This window comes from Aegilops tauschii, chromosome 7 (genome assembly GCF_002575655.3).
Source record: "Aegilops tauschii subsp. strangulata cultivar AL8/78 chromosome 7, Aet v6.0, whole genome shotgun sequence".
NCBI lineage: Eukaryota > Viridiplantae > Streptophyta > Magnoliopsida > Poales > Poaceae > Aegilops > Aegilops tauschii.
The window spans coordinates 429,912,999-429,935,626 of NC_053041.3; the positions used below are offsets into that span (position 1 = coordinate 429,912,999).

Below are 22,628 nucleotides of genomic sequence, written 5' to 3' on the forward strand. Positions count from 1 at the left end.
CAAGACCCCCAGACGGTGGGGCCGGCCTGTCGGCCAAGAGGCCGGCAGCCAGCGGGACCCACCAGTTGGCGGGCCCCAGCGGCCGGCGGAGAAGCCGGCGGATACAGACACTGACGGCCTGGACCCGCATCCAGCCGGATTACCATTGTACCCCTGGGGGTAGGCCTATATAAACCCCCCAGGGCACCCATGCAAAGGGTTGATCTCTTAGAGTTTTAGACACCACATAGAGAGAAGAGGAGAGCTTGCCTTGCCCTTCTTCTTCCTCTAGCCAAACAGCTCAAGGAGCCACTTGTAGCCACTTGTGTTGGTCTAGTGATCATGCGGAGACCCCGCAGAGCAGGACTAGGGGTGTTATCTCCACGGAGAGCCCCGAACCTGGGTAAGATTCGCCGGCGTGCATGTCTTTGCCTTATCCCGTTTCCAGGCACCGGCGATGTCTTACTGGCTCCCACAATGATAAGCCACCCGTTGGCATATGTCGCACCTACCACCCGACAACATGAAAGAATAAGGATATCAACTAGAGATGTAACTTCTCTCAAGTGTATAAGATTCTAGGTAGATGAATTATGATGATATCAATCCACAAAGAAGGATGTACACACGAAATAGTTACAAAAAAGAAAGAACAAGATATCCAAAGGAAGCCATAAATATACCAATAAGATATTTGCTTGAAAGCACACACGGCTAGATATGGTCTTATTGTATATAAATGGGACAAATGCATTTTTCCCCCTAGTTGGAACCTACCCACGGGTTTTGCCCTTACTTTTCGACTCTGCTCTGTTTTGCCCTTAGATTTTCCTCCGAGGTCGCCCGAATGTCCTTTGACCGTTTGACCAACACTTTGAAAATTCACAACAAATTGATATGAACTCGGAAAATTGCAAATAAGATATAAAAATGTTTAGATAAACATTACTTTTATGTCTATGTCATTTGCATTCAGGAAGAATGTACCATTTAAACTACCTAAGTTTATTAATGTTTTTAACATTATTAAAAATAAAAAGGTATAAACAATACTTTTTTCAGGAATAAAAATTACATGTAAATGTAGGTAACATTTTCTGAAGATCGTGATATCTTATTTGCATTTTTCTGAGTTCATGTCAACTTGTTATGAAGTTTCAAAATAATGGTCAAAGTCATTTGAACATTCATAACAAGTTGATATGAACTCAGAAAAATGCAAAAAAGATATCAGGATTTTCAGAAAATATCACCTACATTTGCATGTAATTTTTATTCTTGAAAACAGTATTTCTATTCCCTTTTTATTTTTAATAATGTTAATAACATTATAACCTCGGGTAGTTTAAACGATACTTTTGTCCTTAATGCAAATGATATGCACGTAAATGTAATGTTTGTCTGAACATTTTGATATCTTATTTGCATTTTTCTAAGTTCATATGATTTTTTTATGAATTTTCAAAGTATTGGTCAAACGGTCAAAGGGCATTCGGGTGACCTCGGGGGGAAATCTAAGGGCAAAATTGAGCAGAGTCAAAAAGTAAGGGCAAAACCTGTGGGTAGGTTCCAACTAGGGGCAAAAATGCAATTGTCCCATAAATGAATTCCTACCACACAACCATCAAAGACATCACAACTAGCAACATGAGATCAATGTTGAGATGCTTTGAGAAAGGAAAGAAGTAACAGAAGATGGAATGAATATCATGCCAAGATGCAACCTACACAAGGTTGAATGCAAGAAAAATTGTATGAATAGATACTTGTTACCGAGATGGCATTGGAAGGATGTAGAAGAAACCAATTGAAGGTAGTAGATAGTACTTCGTTGAGCATCCTAGCTTGACTCCAATAAGCACATGGTGACACCACCTTCCTTCTGAGTGAGCCGAGCATCCAATGCATCTCCAATTGTTCCTAGAACAACAACACACAAAAAATGGTACCCAAACTCATTGGGACCAAAGAGTTAGAGAGCCAACAATACATAGGACAAACTCCACATAAATATGTGCAAATAGATATGAAAATGAATTTCATGCACATCTCATCCAATTTGAGACTTGGTGGAGTTTCCCCTATATATTGGGTCAAAGAAAGAAAGCATGCCAAAGAAAATACATGAAGTCAATATGCATGCTCAAGACTTTCAAGAACCGATACCAATTGACAAAGAAATACCAAGTGAAGAAAAGATACCAAATGAATAAATCAACACTTGGAGGATATCAACTGAAAGATACATCAAGGAATGAGACATCCATTGATACACGCAATAAGAAAGATGTCAAACTCCCAAAATAGAGAATGGTTCCAAACAAACCAAGTGCTCTACAAAGTTTCATGATGGCACAAAGTACCAAAAAGAAACGGTTTGCATTCCACCAACACACACTTTATAAGAATCACAAGGTGAGCGTTCTAAGAAAAATATGATAGCTCCCCCAAGCATTGTGCATTATAGATAATTTGCATTTGAATACAAAAAGCACAAGATGGGATCACCACTTTCACTATATCTATACAAACACTAGACAAGCTCAACAAAATAACAACATCCACAAGTGGTATGGAATACAATGGGAGTTGACACAATCCTAGGCAAGAGATAAGGCAAATAAAAGCAAAGGCCAATGTAAAGATGATCAATAATTTCTACCACACATAAGTGAGTACCAATTGTCAAAAGACAAGAAGTATTTGGAAATAATTCCCGTTGGTAGATAGCAAGGATATCCAACATCATCTTCACACCAAACACAAGCAAATTGCAACTTGTAGAGCTAACATTCCACCTAGGAACAAGATAATTTACAATATCAATTCTAGGTGACAATATCTCAAATGTACACATTTTCTAGGCTTGTAATATGCACATAGCATATTACTCCCCCATAATGTGATACCAATAAAACCTTAACAAGAGGCAATAAGAGGATCCAACAAGAGATAATTAATGGACTATTTAGAATTTGAATTTCTCATGAGAAGACATACCACATAGCGACTAGATAATCTTGTAATATCAATACTAGATGGTATTCCTCATGTACACACATTTATAGGATTGTGAGGTGCACAAATCACATCACTCCCTCACAATGGGATATTCCATTAATCTCTCACAAGAGCCAACTAAGATACAAACAAGATGCACAAAGGCTCAACGTACGACACACATGTACAAGATGTGCAAACCAACATACACATACTTGATTACTCAAGATAAGCAATTTGGAGACACAACATATACAAACACATGCAAGGAACAAAACAAAAACATGCAAAGGGGCAAGTAACTTTCAATGTAAACAATTTAAGTACAAGTTACCGGAAGGAGGCACATTGGATATAGTATAGAAACTTGATAACCCTATTGACTTGGCTTGAGACAATAAGAATGACGAAGTTCCCTTAATTCATCATAATGTAGCCAAGTCTCCAATGCCCTCCAACAATACCTATTGATCAAGTTTGAGCTCCAACCAAGTTGGTCCTAAGAGGTTAGTCACAATAGGCTTGGCAACCCAAATGGTTCTTTACTTGAAACCACTTTGAGTACCAACAAATTTGGCAAACACATTGCCAACCTTATCCTTCCCAAGAGAATAGATATCATCAATAATAATTGGGTTGGATAAGTTACCACTAGTGCATGAAGAAGCGAGGTGACCTTTCTCACGACATAAGTAGCAATGTCTACTCTTCACTTTCTTCTCACTTGATTTCTCAAGTTGAGAAGCATTAGCTTGAGTCTTCTTGGGAAGAGGCCTTTCTTCAACTTTTGGTTGAGCATGAGAATGAACTTGTGGCCGCTTCCCTTGTTGCTTGTCACTAATGGCCTTCTTCTTCAATGGGCAAGATCTAACATGATGCCCTTCAATTTTGCACTTGAAGCAAACAATCTTTGCCGAGTTCTTGACTTGTTCTTGGACCTTCTTCTTGTTGCTATTGGACTTCTTCTTATAGGAGTTGAATCCAAGTCCACCTTTGCCCTTGGGGGATTTTTGCACACTCAAGATATTGTTGAGCGTGGCCTTCCCTTCATGACACTTTTCCAAGTCTTTCTTCAAAGAAGTGACTTGGGCCTTGAGCTCTTTAATTTCCTCTACATGGTTAGTCTCAACACAAGCACTAGAGTAAGTATAAGCTTCATCGTTAGAGCAACAAGGCAAGGAAAGCAATTCATCACAAGATGTACCAATGTTATGCATGGATGAATTACGAGGACTAGCACAAGGCAATATAGCATTTTGACTAAAAGTTGTGCTAGTATCCACATGAGGCTCACTAGATGTTACCTTAGCAATCATGGCCTCATGAGCTATCTTTAGCACATTATGGGATACTAGAAGATCATCATGAGAGCTTGAGAGATTTTCATGGCTTTCTTCCAATTTCCCATAATTGCTAGATAGCAACTCAAGTTGAGCCCGTAGCTCAACATTCTCCTTCAAAATGGATGCTTCATGAGTAAGAGAGTTACTAGCACAAGCATCATCAATAATAGCAAGAGGAGAAGGCAACTTTACAAGCTCATTTGAATATGAAGCTTTAAGTTGTGCATGAGACTTGGTGAGTTTGATGAGCTCACTCTTAATGACCCTTGAGCCATTTTCGAGGTGCCCAAAGTCCTCAAGGAGTTTCGCATGCGCAACTTCAAGCTTCTCATTTTTAGTTTCAAAAACATTGGCCACATCAAGAGATCTATCACGAGATTCCCTCACTCTAGATAATTCTAGAGCAAAAGTCTCATCAAGAGATTCCTTGGTGGTTTGTTCAAGTTCAAGAGCTTGGGAGAGGTCCGCAATCTCATTAGCGTAATCACGCTCATGACCTTCCATTTTATCAATGGTGACATCATGCTCCTCAAGACGAGATTCTAACTCATCAATATATTTCTTACCCTCAATAGCAATAGACATGATTTCCGTGAAGTTGGAACGAGCAATTTTATTCTTATGAAGAGCTTTAAAAATCATTCCCCCTTAATTTTTAAGGAGGCAACATTATCATTCTCTTCATCACTATCAACATCGTCATCATTATTCTTGTCATCATCAATATCATCACAAGATATATTGGGATTCAAAGTGGGAGATACCTTTGAAGCCTTAGCCATAAGGCAAAATGCAATCGATGACGATGTAGGATCCCTTGAGACACCATTCAAGACCACATATTGTTCCATGGGGTGTTGGGTTTCCTCTACATTGTTAGCACAACAAATCGAGGAATAGATGCATTTTTATCATGGCAACAAGACATAGCAAGCATATCTTCATGAGATTTAGTAAAGCAATTTCTACATGATATGCAAGGACTATCAACACAAGCATGTGAAACATTTAGAGAGCTCGAAGTGTTGAAGTCCAAAGATGGAGCATTGCAATAAGATAGTGATGAGGAATCATCAATGATAAGCACACTATCATCATTGAAATGAACACCACTACTCACCATATCATTACCTTGTGGCAATCCACATGTAGGTGAAGTAGAAGAAGTTGAGCAAGCAACACGGCCGGAGGTGGAGGGAGAACAATCATCCCCACAAAACTTGGACACGCCATATTTATCTTGAAGCTTTGTCCACAACTCATGAGCATCCCGAAACGGCATGAGTTAAAAAGTAACTACATTGCTCAAAGCATTGAAAATCACATTAGAAGCTTGAGCATTGAGATAAGAGTTTTTCTCATCCTTTAAAGATAATCTTTGGGGATCCTTTGGAGGAGAAAATCCCATATCTACAATTCTCTCTAAATTTGAGTCCATGACCCTAAAGAGATTAAGCATGCGAATTACCCAAACATAAAAAATTGTGCCATCGAAACTAAGAGTGTCAGAGAATCCTAAGCCCCCAGTCGACATCCTTACTCTCTAGGCGGTTAAGCCTGACAAAGAGAGACGAGGCTCTGATACCAATTGAAAGATCGAGGATGTCTCCTAGAGGGGGGTGAATAGGTGCTTTAAAATAATAAATGTTTAGGCTTGAACAAATGCGGAATAAACCTAGCGGTTAATTTGTCAAGCACAAAACCTACAACAACCAGGCTCACCTATGTGCACCAACAACTTATGCTAAGTAAGATAAACAACTAAGTGATAGCAAGATATAAGACAAGAAACAATATGGCTATCACAAAGTAAAGTGCATAAGTAAAGGGCTCGGGTAAGAGATAACCGAGGCATGCGGAGACGACGATGTATCCCGAAGTTCACACCCTTGCGGTTTCTAATCTATGTTTGGAGCGGTGTGGAGGCACAATGCTCCCCAAGAAGCCAGTAGGGCCACCGTAAGCCCCTCACGCCCTCGCACAATGCAAGATGTCGTGATTCCACTAAGGGACCCTTGAGGGCGGTCACCGAACTCTTACAAATGGCAACCCTTGGGGGCGGTCACCGAACCCGTACACTTTGGCAACCCTTGGGGCGGTCACGGGAACCCTCAAATTGCTCGGGGTGATCTCCACAACCTAATTAGAGACCCCGACACTTTTCTGGAGCTTTACACCACAATGACTGAGCTCCGAACACCACCAACCGTCTAGGGCGTCCAAGCACCCAAGAGTAATAAGATTCTCAACTTGTAACTTCCACGTATCACCGTGGAGAATTCAAACCGATGCACCAAATGCAATGGCAAGGGCACACGGAGTGCGCAAGTCCTTCTCTCCCAAATCCCACCAAAGCAATTAATGCTAGGGAGGGAAATGAGAGGAAGAACAAGAAAGAGAACACCAAGAACTCCAAGATCTAGATCCAAGGGGTTCCCCTCACATAGAGGAGAAAGTGATTGGTGGAAATGTGGATCTAGATCTCCTCTCTCTTTTCCCCAAAAAACTAGCAAGATCCATGGAGGGATTGAGAGATAGCAAGCTCCAAGAGGTCAACAATGATGGGGGGAAACTTGCTCAGATTTTTCTTAGGTTGGAGGAGGAAGAAGGGGGTATAAATACCCCCAAGAAAAATATGACCGTTGTACCCCGGGCACCCGGGCAAAAGGGGTCCGGGCACCCGGACAACCCAGAGAAAAAGCCACTAAACTCCGGGCACCCGGACGAATAAGGGAAGAACATCGGCATGGGGGCCGGGCACCCGAGGGTCCCAACCCCGGGCACCCTGGGGGCCGAGAGGAGGAGGCGGAGGAGCCCAGGCACCCGGGTCCAAGACCCCGGGCACCCGGGGTGATCAGAGGAGGAGAGGGAGCGCCCCGGATGACCCCGGGCACCGGGGGGCGAGACCCCGGGCACCCGGATCGGCCAGAGAGGTCACTATGGAGGGGCTCGGGTGACCCCGGGCACCTGGGGTCAAGGACCCCGGGCACCCGCACTAGGCAGAGAGATGCGGGAACCGGTAAAATTGAAACGACCATAACTTTTGCAAACGAACTCTGAATTTGATGAAACCAAGTTTGTTGGAAAGCTAAAGACAAGGGCTAACACAATCTTGATAGAAATATTAATAAATATCAATTTAGAAAATACCCAAAATAAAATGATGAGAACCCTTTCTCAAATAAGACCGGTAAAAACTCAAACACCGAAAACACAAAAGAAGATGCATAGGAAATCGGTTTTCGATGAACTAGAGCTTGTCATGAAGATAACCACAAGCTCTAAAACCTCACAAAGAGAAAATCCAAACAAGAACCAAGAAATATAATGATGCCAAGAATGCAATGGTTTGAGCTCTCACCGAACGATGCGATCAAGCTACTCACTCGAGAGCCCCCCTTGATAGTACGGCTATCGATCTATAATCCGGTCTCCCAACTAACACCATGAAACCGGTAAAATAGAAAAACTATCTAGGACAAACACCACTTGAGCTAGATGATGACGGTCTTGACTCCCTCAAGTTGGACCACCTTTCTTGATTGCATTGGCTCAATGAAGACTAGTAGATTGCTCCCCCATACTCCACTATGGGTGAGACACTCTTCGGAACATCTTCACAAGTCCATTATCACCACAATGGACGGCAAGCTTAAAGCATGATCTCTTCGTGATGCTCCACTTGAACTTGCACACCGCAATCTTGATGACGATCACCACTTGATGTCATCCTCCATGGGTTGTATGAAATCTTCCTCTTGACACAAGCCCATGGAAACATACCTACCCCCACATAGAACTCTCACATAGACCATGGGATAGTACATAAAGCGTAATGGACAATGCTTACCATACCATGGGATCACTTGATCCCTTTCGGTACATCTTCTACGCTTTGCGTGTTGATCAACTTGATTCACACTTTACTTAGTCTTGATCAACCTTGTATCATGTCTTCTACATGACTAATCTTTGGATAATTCCTTGAATAGCACCTTGGTCAACACATAAACTCCTTGAAACCAACACATGGACTTCAATAAAAACCTATGGACAAATCCTTCAAATATAACTCAAGGCAACCATTAGTCCATAGAGAACGTCATCAATTACCAAAACTAAACATGGGTCACCGCATGTTCTTTCACCGGGCATCATGCTGCAACACCACTAGCACCTCGATCCGCAGCGGATCCCGGTGCCGGCGGTGTTGTGGTCACATCGGGCGCACAACGAGGAGGTGCGCAGGCGCTGGGCCTGGGCGTAGCTCACACCAGCGCAACAACGCATGCCCGAGTACGCCGCAGACTCTCCTAATTGGGAGGCCTGGTTTGCCCTCGAACACGAGGAGCAATGGCGGCTCGGCGTGCAGCGCCACCACGTCAAATCCCCCGCCTCTCCCCGTCGTCAAGCCAGAGGAGGAGGAAGCCGAGGCGGCCTACCAGCCGGCGTTGGCGGAGGCCTTCGCCAACTCCATCGAGGAGGAGTGACGGAAGGCCGAACCTGCAGCAGCGGAGGAGGCCGCGTACCAGGTGGAGATGGCGGTGACCTTGGCCCTCTCCCCAGCAGGCGACTGCGTGGTGCCGCCATCGCCGCCGCGGCTAACCCTGACGACACCTGCGCCCAAGCCGACCGAGAGGTAGGTATGGACCGGCCAGGTGTAGGAGTTCGTCACCCCCCCCCCATTTGGCTTGGTGCCATGCCGGCGCAGGAGCCCATGTACCTCGAACATTGGCGGCAGCGCCGGTTGGCGAACGAGCGCGCAGACGCCAAGCAGCGCATGGAGAAGGAGCAGGAGGAAGAGGAGGAGCGCACCCGCGTCGCCGCATTGTCTCCGCCGCAGCAGACGCCGGAGGAGGCAGCCCTGGCGGCCTATCAAGCCACCTTTGGTTGGGCCGGGCCGCCTCCCGCCTTCATCGACCTCACCGGCGGCGATGACATCGACAAGGGCAAGGGTAAGGCCGATGTCTAGGGCAGTGTGTGGGTGCCAACTTTTATTTTTGTTTTTATGAATGTTTAATTAGGTTTAAGTGGACTTTGGCCGGTGGTTGACCGACCATTTATTGTAATTTAAGTTTTTTTTGTTATCTGTGCCATGTGTGCTTCATTTTGTTTTTTCTCCTTTTGCGTGCAAATTTGGGTCCGCCTCCCGTTAGGCGCTTAAGTCGACCCATATACAAAAGCAGACGCGCATGTCCGCCTGGCTGACACAAACGGACGAAAAGCGGACAAAGCGCGCGTCCGTTTGAGTTGCTCTAACTCACCTAATTTTTAAAGACATGTGTACCCCATATACAAGTTGGTCAACATTTCAGACACTCAAAATCATATACCTTAAGTCAAAATATATTTGTCCAGCTAGGATGCTTAGTGGTGCATTTTTCTAAAAGAAAACATGATTTTCTTCTATATATATGAACACTTACTGAATTACATGAAAATATGTTACATATAATTACATTTTTTTACAGACACAATTTTTTTGTAGAAAACTATGCATATTTTTAAAAATATAGGAATATATTGCAAATTGCACAAACATTTGTAAACATATCTGTTTTTAACACATCTTGACCCTTATAAGATTTTGAAAAAAAATACATGAACTTTGTTTTAAAATAAATGAACTCTTTCAAATAACTAAAAAAGTTAACGCTTGATTTTTAAATAGATAAATAATTATTTTAACGGTTGCATATTTCTGAAAAGTACATAACTTATATATATTCCCTAATGTTGTTTATAAAACATAATTTTATTAGTTTTTACAATTTATATTTGTTAAACACATTTGCTGACTGAGGCCCATTTGAGCATGTGTCCACGATGCTGGCTACGCCTTGCAGTAAGCGGGGTCGAGCGAGCAGGCCCGTGGAAATTAGGAGCTCCTAATTGCCGCTTGGCAGATCTACTTCATGCTTAATGTATAAAGAAAACATAGTATAGAATACAAAATACAAATCAACTAATCTGATTTCCGGTAGATATTATTTCATATGTATAGTGGGTATTCATATACTATAATATGAATCAAATAAGATATGGATCAAAGAAAAACTACTACTTCTGGATCCGAAATTAACAAAATAAAGAAGTGAATTTCAGATTTTCAAATTTCAAATAAGGAATAAATCATGTATACAACTAAACAACCTTTTATTAAATCTAAGCAACCCTTTAGTAAATCCAAGCAAACTTTTAATAAATCCAAGCAACTCTTTCGTAAATCCAAGCAAACTTATCGTAAATCTATACAACACGTAGGTTGCGTGCTAGCAACCTAGCGCGCACCCCCCGATCCAGCGTATGGGCCGGTCAATTTTACGGTTTATTCCCCGCCTGTTTTGGAAAGGATCTAGAACCTTCACAAAACCGTATTTTTTTTGTTTTATGTTTTCTCTATCGGCTTTTTTTTTTCTATTCTATTTTTACTTTTTTCCTTCTTCTTTCTCTTCTTTTTTTTCTTTTTACCTTTTCTTTTTTTCTTTTTCTTTTCAATTTTCTTCTTCTTCACTTTTTCACTTTTTTGTGATTTTTTTCAAATTCATGGACATTTGTTTATTCATCAAATTCAAAAATGTTCATCAGATTTTAAAAAATATTCTTCAGAATTTTTTTTCATCAAATTTTATAACTTTTCATCGTTGTGAGAAAATCTTCATCAAATTATTTTTTTATTGAACTCAAAATTTGCTCATCATTTAAAAAAATGTTTTGAATACAAAGTTTGCTCATCAAGTTCAAAAATGTTCATTAATTTCAAAATTTGTTCATCAAATACAAAAAAGTTGTTCATCATTATTTTAGAAATTCTCATAAAAATGTTCATTAAAATTAATAAAATGTTCATTCCTTTTGAAAATGCGAATATTTTTTGAATTTAAAAACTGTTATTGACAATTCACATTTTTAAAAAAAATTAGAGCATATTTGTACTCCTGAATTATTTTAACATAAAATAAAAAAACAGAAATTTTAAAAAAGGAAAAGTAAAAACAAAAAAAAATACAGGGAGTGTCCCGCCCGCGCATGACCAGGCCAACAGTGCTCTTCATCTTGTTCCAGTAGGCGAACATGCACTCCGATTTTTTGAGAAACATGCATGTGGGATCCCACTTCGCTCTCATCCTCCACGGACATGTTGGGTAGGATTACACATCATGCTATCACCTGTCACAGTGTTTTTGAATCCCACGTCATTGCTGCTCCATTAATAATACTCCAGTGAGCTTGGAGCACTCTAGAAGCCCTCTCCACATCCTTTTTAGAACCCTCTTGCATTTGTGCAAAGAGACATCATGTGTTTCCTTTGTGATCAGGGGTAGTCTTCATAAATGTCGTCCACAGAGGATAGATACCATCGGCAAGGTAGTACCCCATGGTGTGGTTGTGCTCGTGGACGGCGTAGTTGCAGGTCGTAGCATCTCTATCACAAAATATATTGAACAATGGAGATCATGAAGCACATTTATGTTGTTGTACCACATTGGTCGCAATAAGAATGATACTGTTGCGTAGGTGCTCAGTTTATTCCTGCCGGATATTTCTTTCAGGCAGGACTTGATTGGCGCCCGTCTTACGTCATGGCAAAATCTTTTATCCACTGGATTTGATTAACATGACACAAAGACGAGATGTGTTTCGCTGGAACCTCACTACATCTTGGTCCTGCATAGTCAACTCTATGTACCGTGCACTCGCGCATTCAGAGATTCCAGTGGATAATAACAAGAAAATTTGCAAGTCAACAATTTCACTAAAAGCTAAAAAAATTATGTGGTATCTCTAGAGGGGAGTTGTGCTAACCAAGGACAACATCAGCCGTTACAATCGATAAGGAAGCAAGAAGTGTAGCTTTTATACTCATGATGAGACAATCAAACACCTTTTTTCGAGTGCAAGTTCACGCGATCTACGTAGTCAGTAGTCGAAATAGCGTCCAACCTGTATCCGGCCATAAGGGTTGTCAATATTTTTGGTCATTGTTTGAACCGTATTTTAAATAGGTTCAGAACACTAATAATGACGGGGCGTATACCGTATTATTATTGCTTTGGCTGTGTAAAAATGATTTGGGTTTTATTTTAGTGGCAAAAAGTATTCTCCTTTGCAAGTTATTATCCGTTGTACGTGGTCTACGATACACCGAACATAGTACCAACCGTTGTTCAATATGGTGTATATGTGGTTGGAGCGGGTGGCCAGAAAGATTTTTACCCGGATGTCAGTGGCAACATAATCTCCAGATCGATTCACCACCTCCTTCCACATATGCATAACGTCGATTCTATATGATTCTATTGTTGCTAATACGTCTTTTTTATTATATTTTGTCAAATTGTTGGTGTTTGGCTACGTTGCGTCTTAGTAATGTAGAGATCGGTGTTGCTCGTATCCGTTTGATGTTATATTTTAAGTTAATAAAAGATTCATTTACCAAAAGAAAAAAACAAATAGCTAGAGAATGAACATGTGCATGCATCTACGCCGCAATTATGAACATGCACCAACACGTAGATAAAATAAGTCGTACCAATTCCAACTAGCTATTGAATAGCTATACAGAAAAAAATCTGCAATGGTGAAAATTCGTTTCTGATCGTGAGCATAGCTGGTCCCGAAATCATGTCCGTTGGACTTTCTCAGGATGCACAAGTTTTCTACATTTCTCACCGTATACGTGAACCGTATTGCCAAAGTATTAAGGGGCGAGGACCCATGCATTAAATTGACGCTCAACCGACGTGTCGAAGCGGAACGGGATAAGCGGGGATGGATCAGGTGTTTTTCTGAGCCTACCTATTCCGCTGCGTGGGGACGGAGGCAAGGAACAGCGACCAACCCGCACCCCCATTCATACGATCCATCCCCGCCACCGCTGGCAGATCTGGGAGCAATGTCCGCCTACGGTTGTTCCTCACCGTGCGCGCAGCAGGAGTTTCTTCAACTCATCCAATGCCCCCTGTGCGGCAAGCCCCTGCTGATTTCCATCACCCGCAAAGGCCAGCATCCTGGATCAGGTTCTACGAGTGCGTGGATTACGACGTAAGGACCCCCATCTGGTCGATTCATCTGGGGTTCATCTGATTTTTCTCCCGTAGGTGATCTTAGGCAGGTCGATGTTTTCCTTTTATTTTTTGGTAGGATGGTCTCTGCCCGCTCTTCGAGCTCCAGGACAAGTACGCCCGCCGCATAGCTCAGTTGCCGCCGGCGCCCATGCCTAAAGCTATGCTGCTGGCTGCAGCGGTGGGCGGTGGCAACACCCCCAGCACGTGCCCAAGCGTGCGGATGCGTGGATCCCGCCGAACAGATCGCAAGCCCCACGCCTACTGCTCGCCAGCACCGGGCATCAAGCAGCAGGCTGAACACGCGCAAGCCAGCAGTTTTGCACGCAGATAGCTCCATGGCTGATGCCATATCAAGTCATGGCTGCTACCAGCCTCCATTTCTGATCCACCATTCCACCGCTCAGCTTTTTGTGACGGACGCGAGCCACGGCTCGGCTCTCGCCGTCACCTACTTTTCAAAAACGCGCCCCGTGGACGACAGTATATCCCTGTTTCTTGCCGTATTTCGTCAGACGACCCCATTTTCTTAAACCAGTATTTGTTCAGACAGACCCACTAGCCCGAATCCCTAGAGGTGGACATAGGACCAGGATAAAGTGTCCAGATGATCCCGCTCTCAGTTACGCCGCTCTCCTGCAATGGGATTTTTTCACCATCCCAAACTCGAGCAACTCCGTGGTGTTGTATATTTGCCGGCCGCACCGGGCCGAACTTTGGTGACATCTCTCGGATATTGTTGACCAAACCAAAGCCAATACTAAAGAGTTTAGGTATCAGATATTTCGAGCTGCTGACATCGCAAGAGAGCATTTTGCTGTATCACCGGATGTCGGGTTCCCATGCCATCGCTTTCGCTTCCTCCTGCACGTACTTATCCATGCTCGCCACCACCGACCCCCCGCCTTGTCACTTGTCGGCGGTGACCGGCCGGCATGCCGTGGTGCTGCTTCGTGCGCCGAGACAAAAGCTCGCACCGCACGGTTCACGCCACGCACCACTTGGCCGCATTCCGCGACAGCTTACCACTGATAGCGACGCCCGGGGAAAGAATCGTCGTTATCCGTTTGGTGAAACCTCTCGCCTGTAATAAACCTGCACTTGCATCCGTCACCACAGCGAGTTGTTTTTCGCCGACCGCTTACTCGATCGGGAGGTCGCACCGTGTTTTGACATCTGACAGTGAAGCTAGGTCGCCATTCATTGCGCGCAAAGTAGGTGAAGCTGGCATGCTCTGATCAAGGAACGGACGGATGAACCGAGACAGGGGATAGTTGCGGCGAAGCTCTTGATTCATCAGTCTGTCATCCCGTTAGCGGTCGAGATCATCTGCCGCCGTATTAGTAACGAAGTAGATATCCATCACTGGGTACAAAACAGAGCATTGCCTTTTCCCCCTTAAAGAATCGTCTACGATAGAAGATTCAAAGTGGACACATCACAACAACCGTGAACATAGCGAATCACAGTGAGTGGAAAAATATCTCCTATTTAAGAAATGCATACGTTTTTTATTGGGTGTGCCTAATCATCAGACGTCTGATTTTCATTTTAGCTCAGGTCACATTTTCGTTCAATGTCTGGTTAGCACGTGTACCTGTTTGATTTCAGTTCGTTCAGATGATGGAGAGAAAATTCGTCTGATTTTAGTTCTTGTTCAGGTCGAATGGCCACTTGGGTTCGGTGCAGACTGCAGACTTCTGAGCCCATTCTGTATGGCCCGAAATGAAAACAATTACCCACCTCCCCGAGCCAGCAGCATAAAAGTTCACCACCCCCAGTTCGTTACTTCTCATCGGCTTAGCTGTCCCCACACCCTCTCTCAAAAAAGAAAAATTCTCTCCCCACACCCAACCAAATAGAACATGTTCATGCTGCACAATTGCATGTAAAACTGAAGCAGCATACCCTCCAAAAGAAAAAGAACTGAAGCAGCATACACTAGTACACACTTAATTATAAAGGGAATGAAAAATAATGCAAAAATGAAGATACATGTTGCCTCCATTGTTTGCAGAATGAAAACATAAATCTGAAGAAATGAACACCGATATAATCTGTATAATACTACCTACATGTATGTATATCTTTAGATTGGAACGAAAAATGTGTTAATAAAAGAATCAATATGAACAAAAGATCCACTTCCCTGCTGCACTGACCTAAAAAGAAAAAGATTGACATACCAAACATTTAGCAAAAAGGGAGAAAAATATGTGAGAAGATACTAACAAAAACGAAGATTGTTGTATTTTAGTTTCACCTGCTTGTTTTTTCCCCTTATTTTGTACAAATACTCTTTGTATTATTATTCTAAAAATCAACAACAAATATGCAGCAGAGCCCCGCTGTTTCCCTCAAAAAACAAAAACAATAAATCAAAAAAGATAAAAAGAAAAACTATGTAGGTCTACAAAACCACAAACTATGCACAAGCACATACATATATATGTATGGTTCACTTGCGGGAATGATAAAAGTTGCGACACATCAACAACACACGTTCAAACTAGTTCAGGACTCGAGGCCGATTACATATGGTTGATAGTTGATACCTACTTAGAGGCTAAGTACCCCAATTACTGCTATGACTCCGCTTATTGACCTCAACTGGTACTTAGATGGTGTCAAGGGCAACCATCATGTTTAGTTCATTGAGCACATTGGTCTTCATGGTGATTAGCACAGTTGTGCCAACCCCAAGACCAGTCCCAATGAGGAACTCCTTCCAGCCCTGGTTGAAGTAGATGCGGCCATCCGTTGATGTCTCATACGAACACTGACCAAATAACTGAAGAGAACTCAAGTGAAACACTTAGGGTACCGATCCTTAGGATTTGTTATAATATACTACTGAAAAATTCAATCCAAGAGCGGAAAAGAATGCGACCTGTCGGGGCGAATGATACACAACATTACTCATGCATATTAGTGAAGAAAAATCTGTTTTTTTCACCGTGTATTGCTTGGTTTTATCGAGGATCACAATAATAACAAGGTTCTTGATGAAGAAGAATTTTTATGATCATCCTCTTGCTTGTGTGTGCAGGTTGCTTCGCCGTAAAAAGAAAAATATAACACCATGCTCGAAAAAAATATACTTGAATAACACAACTAGAAGATAAATCATACCTCCATGTTCCCCATCTAGAGCTTAATTAAATTTCTAGCCATATTTTAGAAATAAAACATATGAAGAGTCACTTGCTGCTGCACATGACAGAGAAAATACTATGTGCCTAAGACGAAGCAGGAAGTGAGTGAAAAATAACAAAAACAAAGTGAATGGGGAGGGACTTACTGAACATAATTTATGCCTTTGGGTACTGACTGCAAGATCAAAATAAGAGACTAGCAAAAGAAGTTGAAGACAGACTGAATAAGACTGAGAAAACTAAAGAGAGACTGGATATGAACAAATGAAGAAAGATTGAAATTAAGAATCTAAGAGACTAAGAAAGTGAGACCGAATAAAAAGATGCAAAAATGAAGAAATAAGAGCAACCGATGATACTGAGAACCAGAGAAGACGGAAAAATGAATGAGAAACTTGCGAAATTAGAGAAACGGAAAAACCGAAGGAATTAAGAATTTAAGAGACTGAAAGAGAGACTGAATAAAAGGATGAAAAAAAGAGAAATAAGTGCAACTGATGAAACAGAGAACTAGAGAAGACAGAAAAATGGATGAGAAACTTGTGGAATAAGAGAAACTGAAAAAACTTAAGGAGCTAAGAACCTAAGAGACTAAGAAAGAAGGACTGAATAGAAGGATGAGAAATGAAGAAATATGAGCAACTGATAAAAATATAAATGACTGAGACTGATCTTAACACAAAAAATGGTTGATGACTCATCTGAAAACATATTTGTAAGACTAATTACCGATAACTAATAGTGAGGACTGAGACTGAAATAACTTCAAATATAGAAGATTACTACTGAAAAAGAATAAACACTGACCAAATAACTGAAGACTTAACAAATAACTGAAGAGAACTCAACTGAAACACTTAGGGTACTGATCCTTAGGAATATTGATGCCTAAAAACTGAAAACTGAATGAATGATTGAAACAAATACATTAAAACTGAGAAAATGAACTACTAAAAGGACTAAAAGTGAATCAGCGTTAAAGCCGAGAAAATGATCTACTAAAACAACTAAAACTGAACATACTAAAAAGCTGAGACTAATAACTGAAAGACTAAAATAAATACTAAGGTTCTGATTCTGAGGTACTGAAGAATAAATACTACAAATTGCAAAAAAGCAAAAAGGAACTGAAAAACTGACACACTAACTGGTTACTTACCAGTTCACGCATAAACTACACAACCCCCCTGAACTCCCCAAACTTCACGCACCACATTCAGTCCACGGACATTGAATACTGCTTGGTTACTTACTAGTTCCCACTGAAACGTTTTTCTATTGTCAATTATTCAAAGGCTGGAACTACATACTGCACCATCTAATTAAGGGGTTAAAGATTTAGGACAAAAAAGTTAATACCTCCTGCATGTCCTATCAAGTTCTTGCATTCGAAATCATAGTGCTACTAATGATGCATGTGTTGTTTTCACACGCCACATCCAGACTCAAAACTACATATATACGTCTATGCAACTATTAAGCTCACTGCTATCTGAAGATAGCTAGGGAACAGCAGTACTTAGTTCCTTTCATTATTCACTCTTTAAGCTAGCTAGCTCAACAAATTTTTATTGGACCACAACAATGCATGGTTTGAATGGATTGATTCCCTGCAGTATGAACTAAACACACTACACTTGTATGAACTGAACACAGAAGTACACTTGGATGAACTGAAACACAGGACTGAGAAATGAAAATACAAGAATGACTGATAAATTTATTGAGTTTGAGTTCCCCCAATATACAACAAATCTGAAGAGAAATTAAGAAAAGTTGAACACACAGCCCAGGGCACGAACACCGCAATCTCAGTAACCTAACAATCGGAAGGCCGCTGTGCTATCACATGAATTTGGTGTGGGAGCTAAGAACAGACACCATCCAAAAATCATCTGATACGCGCGCGATGACAGATGCAGGAAAATGAAGTGAAGCTGAGCGAGAAAACTCATGGGGGAGAGGGGAATAACTCACCGTACCTTCCACCCGACCGACGTTGACAACTGATTCCGGCCTCTCCGACGAGCAATTGCTGGTGGCGGACCCGACGGAAACGCTTCGCCATCCTCCTTTCCCGACTACTCTCTCCTTCCTCCCGGTGCTCCCCGCAGCTTACCTCCCTCTTCTCAGAGCTGCTCGCCGGCAGCTGGCCGCCCTCCATGACCTGCCGCCAGCCCTTGCGGTTGAACGCCGCCGCCGACGACTTCCTCCGGCGGCACTCCTCCGCAACCCAGTAAAAGCCCATAACCCAAAACAACTGAAGCCCAACAGGCCAGCACGCACGCATGAGAAACACAGACAGAAGGAAGAGGCGAGCAACGCTGAGATTGGTACACGATCTGACGGCCACAAAAACGACCTGAAGCCAATTACAAAATAGACGACTGAAATTTAGTAAAAGTGTTTTTATTTGTTTTATTTGCCCCCCTCACATCACTTATATTTTGGTTCTCGGTTTTTCTAGAAAATGGTCTCAAGTGTCTCATGACTTCTTTTTCGCAGAAAGGCAAAAGAGTATATATATTAAGTAGCATGAATCCTTACCTAGATTGAAAAATACATCCAAGTCCTTGGGATTCCGAAGTCTTCTTCCTCCTAGATTCACCTGCGGTGTCCATGAACAAAGCTCACTGCCACATATCGGCCTTCGTCTCTATGAAGCAAACTTCTTAAAACCCATGAGCTTGTAGAAGCAGCAACCGAAAAATCATCAGCGTAAACCAATAAACGTCGACTGTCATGATCTGCAGCATGTCGCCACCTTGGAGAACAAATATCGGAGAGGGCCTGTAGACCGCCGCAGGTTCAGGCAGACGGAGTCAGAGGGGCTTTAGCTCACCAGGTCATGTCTCACCGAACGAAGAAGGAGCAAGAAAACAAAAATAGGAAATGTTGCCATCCACTCCGCCGAACGACGCCTTCCAAGACCACTTGCAAAAGACATAGACAAGAACAAGACCTGATATTTGGCCATGATCAAAACTTCACACACCCTCCACTGAAGCATCGCTAATACGAGGGCATGATACGGGAGAACTTATCCCAAGCCACCAATGACGCTATTGCCTCGCCAACATTGACCAGATACCTAGATCGAACGCTAACCATAGCTAAAAGCGACCCAAACACGATCGATCCCCAAACCGAGGTTCCCCCTACCTCATTGACGTCGGAAGGCACCTGGAGGCAAGGAGAACTAGCGGTGACACTTACATGAAAGCCTGGCCGCCTTTTTTCGAAAGCATAGCTATTTGCCCCACACCTTATTGGCCTACCAAAGACTTCCTCCTTTCCGGTTTATACATCCTGCACGTGTCTCCAAGTCATCAGTTTTAGCAACATAATGTGAACTATATACTGAAAAAGTTATACCATTAGAGAATAAAACATAACAAATTTCTAATGATATAATTATTTAATATATATAACTTGTATGATATTAATCAAATCGTCGATCTAGAGGTATGCATGGGCCTAATAAACCAGAAAAAGATAGTAAAATTGTGTTTTCATTTAACACAATACATCGCAGATGCCTACCCAGCCCTATGAATCCTTTATGGGCTAGTTCCAACCCAAATAATTCGCAAGGAAATCGTGTTATCTTTGGTAATTCAAATGAGTATCAAATTAAATGGTAGCTAAAGTATATTTATTTTTTAACACAGTAGTCATGTTGACATTTATGAAGTCATCGTAGGCGTCTCGTAGTTAACGGGAACGTCTTCTTCCACTAAACATGCATCGCCGGAAATTCCGAAATAGATCCAGAAAAATGCTCTCACAAGCCGTGAATACCACTGTCCTCCTAACCATGCAACCACAGTTTAGTTCGCGCTAAAGTATATTATCCAACCACAGTTTAGTTCGCGCTAAAGTATATTTTTGATGAATGGAATTTAACATTGATTGGGTAGAAAATTCATCCACACCTCCTTTGCAATGCAGGGACCACGGACAATTTTCTATTAATATCGAAACCGAGACTAGTCTGCCGGTCGCTTGCTTGATAAACACTTTGATTACGTGGGAGCTAACACCTCATTAGTGCCCTCTTCAACATTAATTTTCTTCCCTTGTTCGCCAAAGAAAGGGGCGAATCAGCGAGGGGATAGACTCGAGCGAATTCCTCCACCATACTGTTTTTCCATGGATCATTCCAGCTGAGAATTACGGAAAGAAATAGCATCCCGGGCATCGCGCGAGTGTGATGCGAGCAGCCTTCCCGGCGGCGCGTCGGCGATGGATTTACCGTGGCTGGACCTCCCCTTCACCTTCCTCACGCTGCTCCTGGCCACCCGCCTGGCGTACGACTACTACGGCGTCGTCGCCGCCACCTTCGCCGGCAGCTTCGCCCTCCAGATCTTCCTCTTCTACTGCTTCGCGCGCTGGTACCGCCACACCATGGGCGCCCGCGCCGAGCTTCTCCCGTCGACGTCGCAGCAGCACGACGAGGGGTCCCCGCCCGTCCTGACCCCTCTGCTGGAGACGTCGAGCGGAGCTGGCGCGGCCGCGGCCGCGGGGGCCCTGCTGGCCAACCGGTGCCTGGCCTTCGTGTTCATGGTGTTCGTCCCGCTGATCATCGTCGTCTTCGAGCGGAGCCAGGCGGACGTCGTCGCCTACGCGCTCTGCCTCGCCAACATAGTCGTCATGGTCGTCTGGCTCTCGCCGGAGACGCCCGACTCGATTTCGGCCACCAAGTCGTTCCTGGGGCTCAGCGACGACGAGGACGAGGAGAGCGGCGGCGGCGGCGGCCCCGCCGGCGCCGAGGACAAGTGCTGCGTCTGCCTCGCCGGCATGCGGGAGGAGCAGGCCCTCCGGGACCTGCCGCGGTGCGGGCACCGGTTCCATGAGAAGTGCATCGGCAAGTGGCTCAAGACCGGGCACCCGACATGCCCCGTGTGCCGGGCGCTGGTCTTGCCGCCGCCGGCCGTGCACGCGGACCCGCTCGATGACTCTGTTAGCCCCGTCTAGCTCTGTTTCTCTCCTGCATCCAGTCTAACAATCATTCCCATAGAAATTCAGACTCCTGTTCAAAATCAGACGCTGGAAATGGTGAATTGTTCAGTAATTTTCTACTCTTTCTTCTTGATCATGTGTAGGTGTCTGAACAAATGTTCAACTGTAGCCTGTAAATAAGGACTGTACATTTTTCTTTTACTCTGAAGGTTGAGATAACGGAGTCTTGCATGTTTTGTGAAAGGTGGAATGATTTACCATTCTGTTCAAAGGCTGCCAATGGTGAATTGTTGGATAATTTACTGATGATGTGTAGTTCTGAACGAACTTGGTTATATCGACGGGCAATGTTCAGTTGTAAGTTGCAAAAGAGGACTGTACTTTTGTCTGTTACTCTGAAGAATGTGATAAGGAATTAGTCTCTCTCTCCTAGTACATGTTATGATTGTACATTCTGTTCATACAAGAGAGGAACTAAATCCCCCTTCCCTCGTTGCTGGTGAAGGTGGGGCCTTTCAGAGCACTCCAACGGGCCGACCCAAACGGATGACACTTTTGTCCGCTTTTTATCCGTTTGGATCGGCCGCTCGCCCGGCATTCGTCCTTTTTTAGATTTGGGTCGGCAGTGCGTTCAACGCGTTGACCCATTTTATGACCGCGCCCGCATAGATCATGTCAGTTGTCATGTCGTCGCCCTGGTTTTGGCGCTCCAGCGCGCGGGAAAGGTTCGCGCGTGCGGGGAAAAATCGGCCTAGCGCGCGCTGGTTTTGGCGCTCCAGCGTGCGGGAAAGGTTCGTGCGCTGGTTTTGGCGCGCCGCGGCCGGCGCTCCCTCCACACTCTGTCCGCCGCCCACTCGTCTCGCCCCCTCTCACTAGCCTTGCCGCCTCTACGCCACCATGTCGATGCGCGGCCTGGGCGTTTCGGATTTTCGCGGAGTCCGCGAGCGCCGCTCCGGCGCCTTCTCCTCTGAGATCTGGTTTGGCGAAAAACGCCTCATTCTCGGCACCTTCGACACCGCAGAGGAGGCGGCCCGCGCGTACGACGCGGCGGCGTGGCGCCTCTGGCGGCCTTGTCGGGAGATGAATTCTTACAGCATCATATCAACTCTCCCGAAGCCAGTTCA

General features: G+C 43.6%; 1 protein-coding gene across 1 annotated transcript; it reads left to right on the top strand.

Annotated features, from left to right (window-relative positions):
• The first annotated feature begins 20,466 nt into the window (after positions 1–20,466).
• On the top strand, positions 20,467–21,862 carry LOC109737571 (E3 ubiquitin-protein ligase Os06g0535400). The gene has a single exon (XM_020296696.4). The coding sequence runs from the start codon at positions 20,788–20,790 to the stop codon at positions 21,517–21,519; it is 732 nt and encodes a 243-aa protein (XP_020152285.1). The 5' UTR covers positions 20,467–20,787; the 3' UTR covers positions 21,520–21,862.
• Positions 21,863–22,628: the final 766 nt, after the last annotated feature.

Coding starts and splice junctions, on each gene's coding strand:
- LOC109737571 (XM_020296696.4), top strand. CDS start 20,788: ATGGATTTACCGTGGCTGGACCTCCCCTTCACCTTCCTCACGCTGCTC.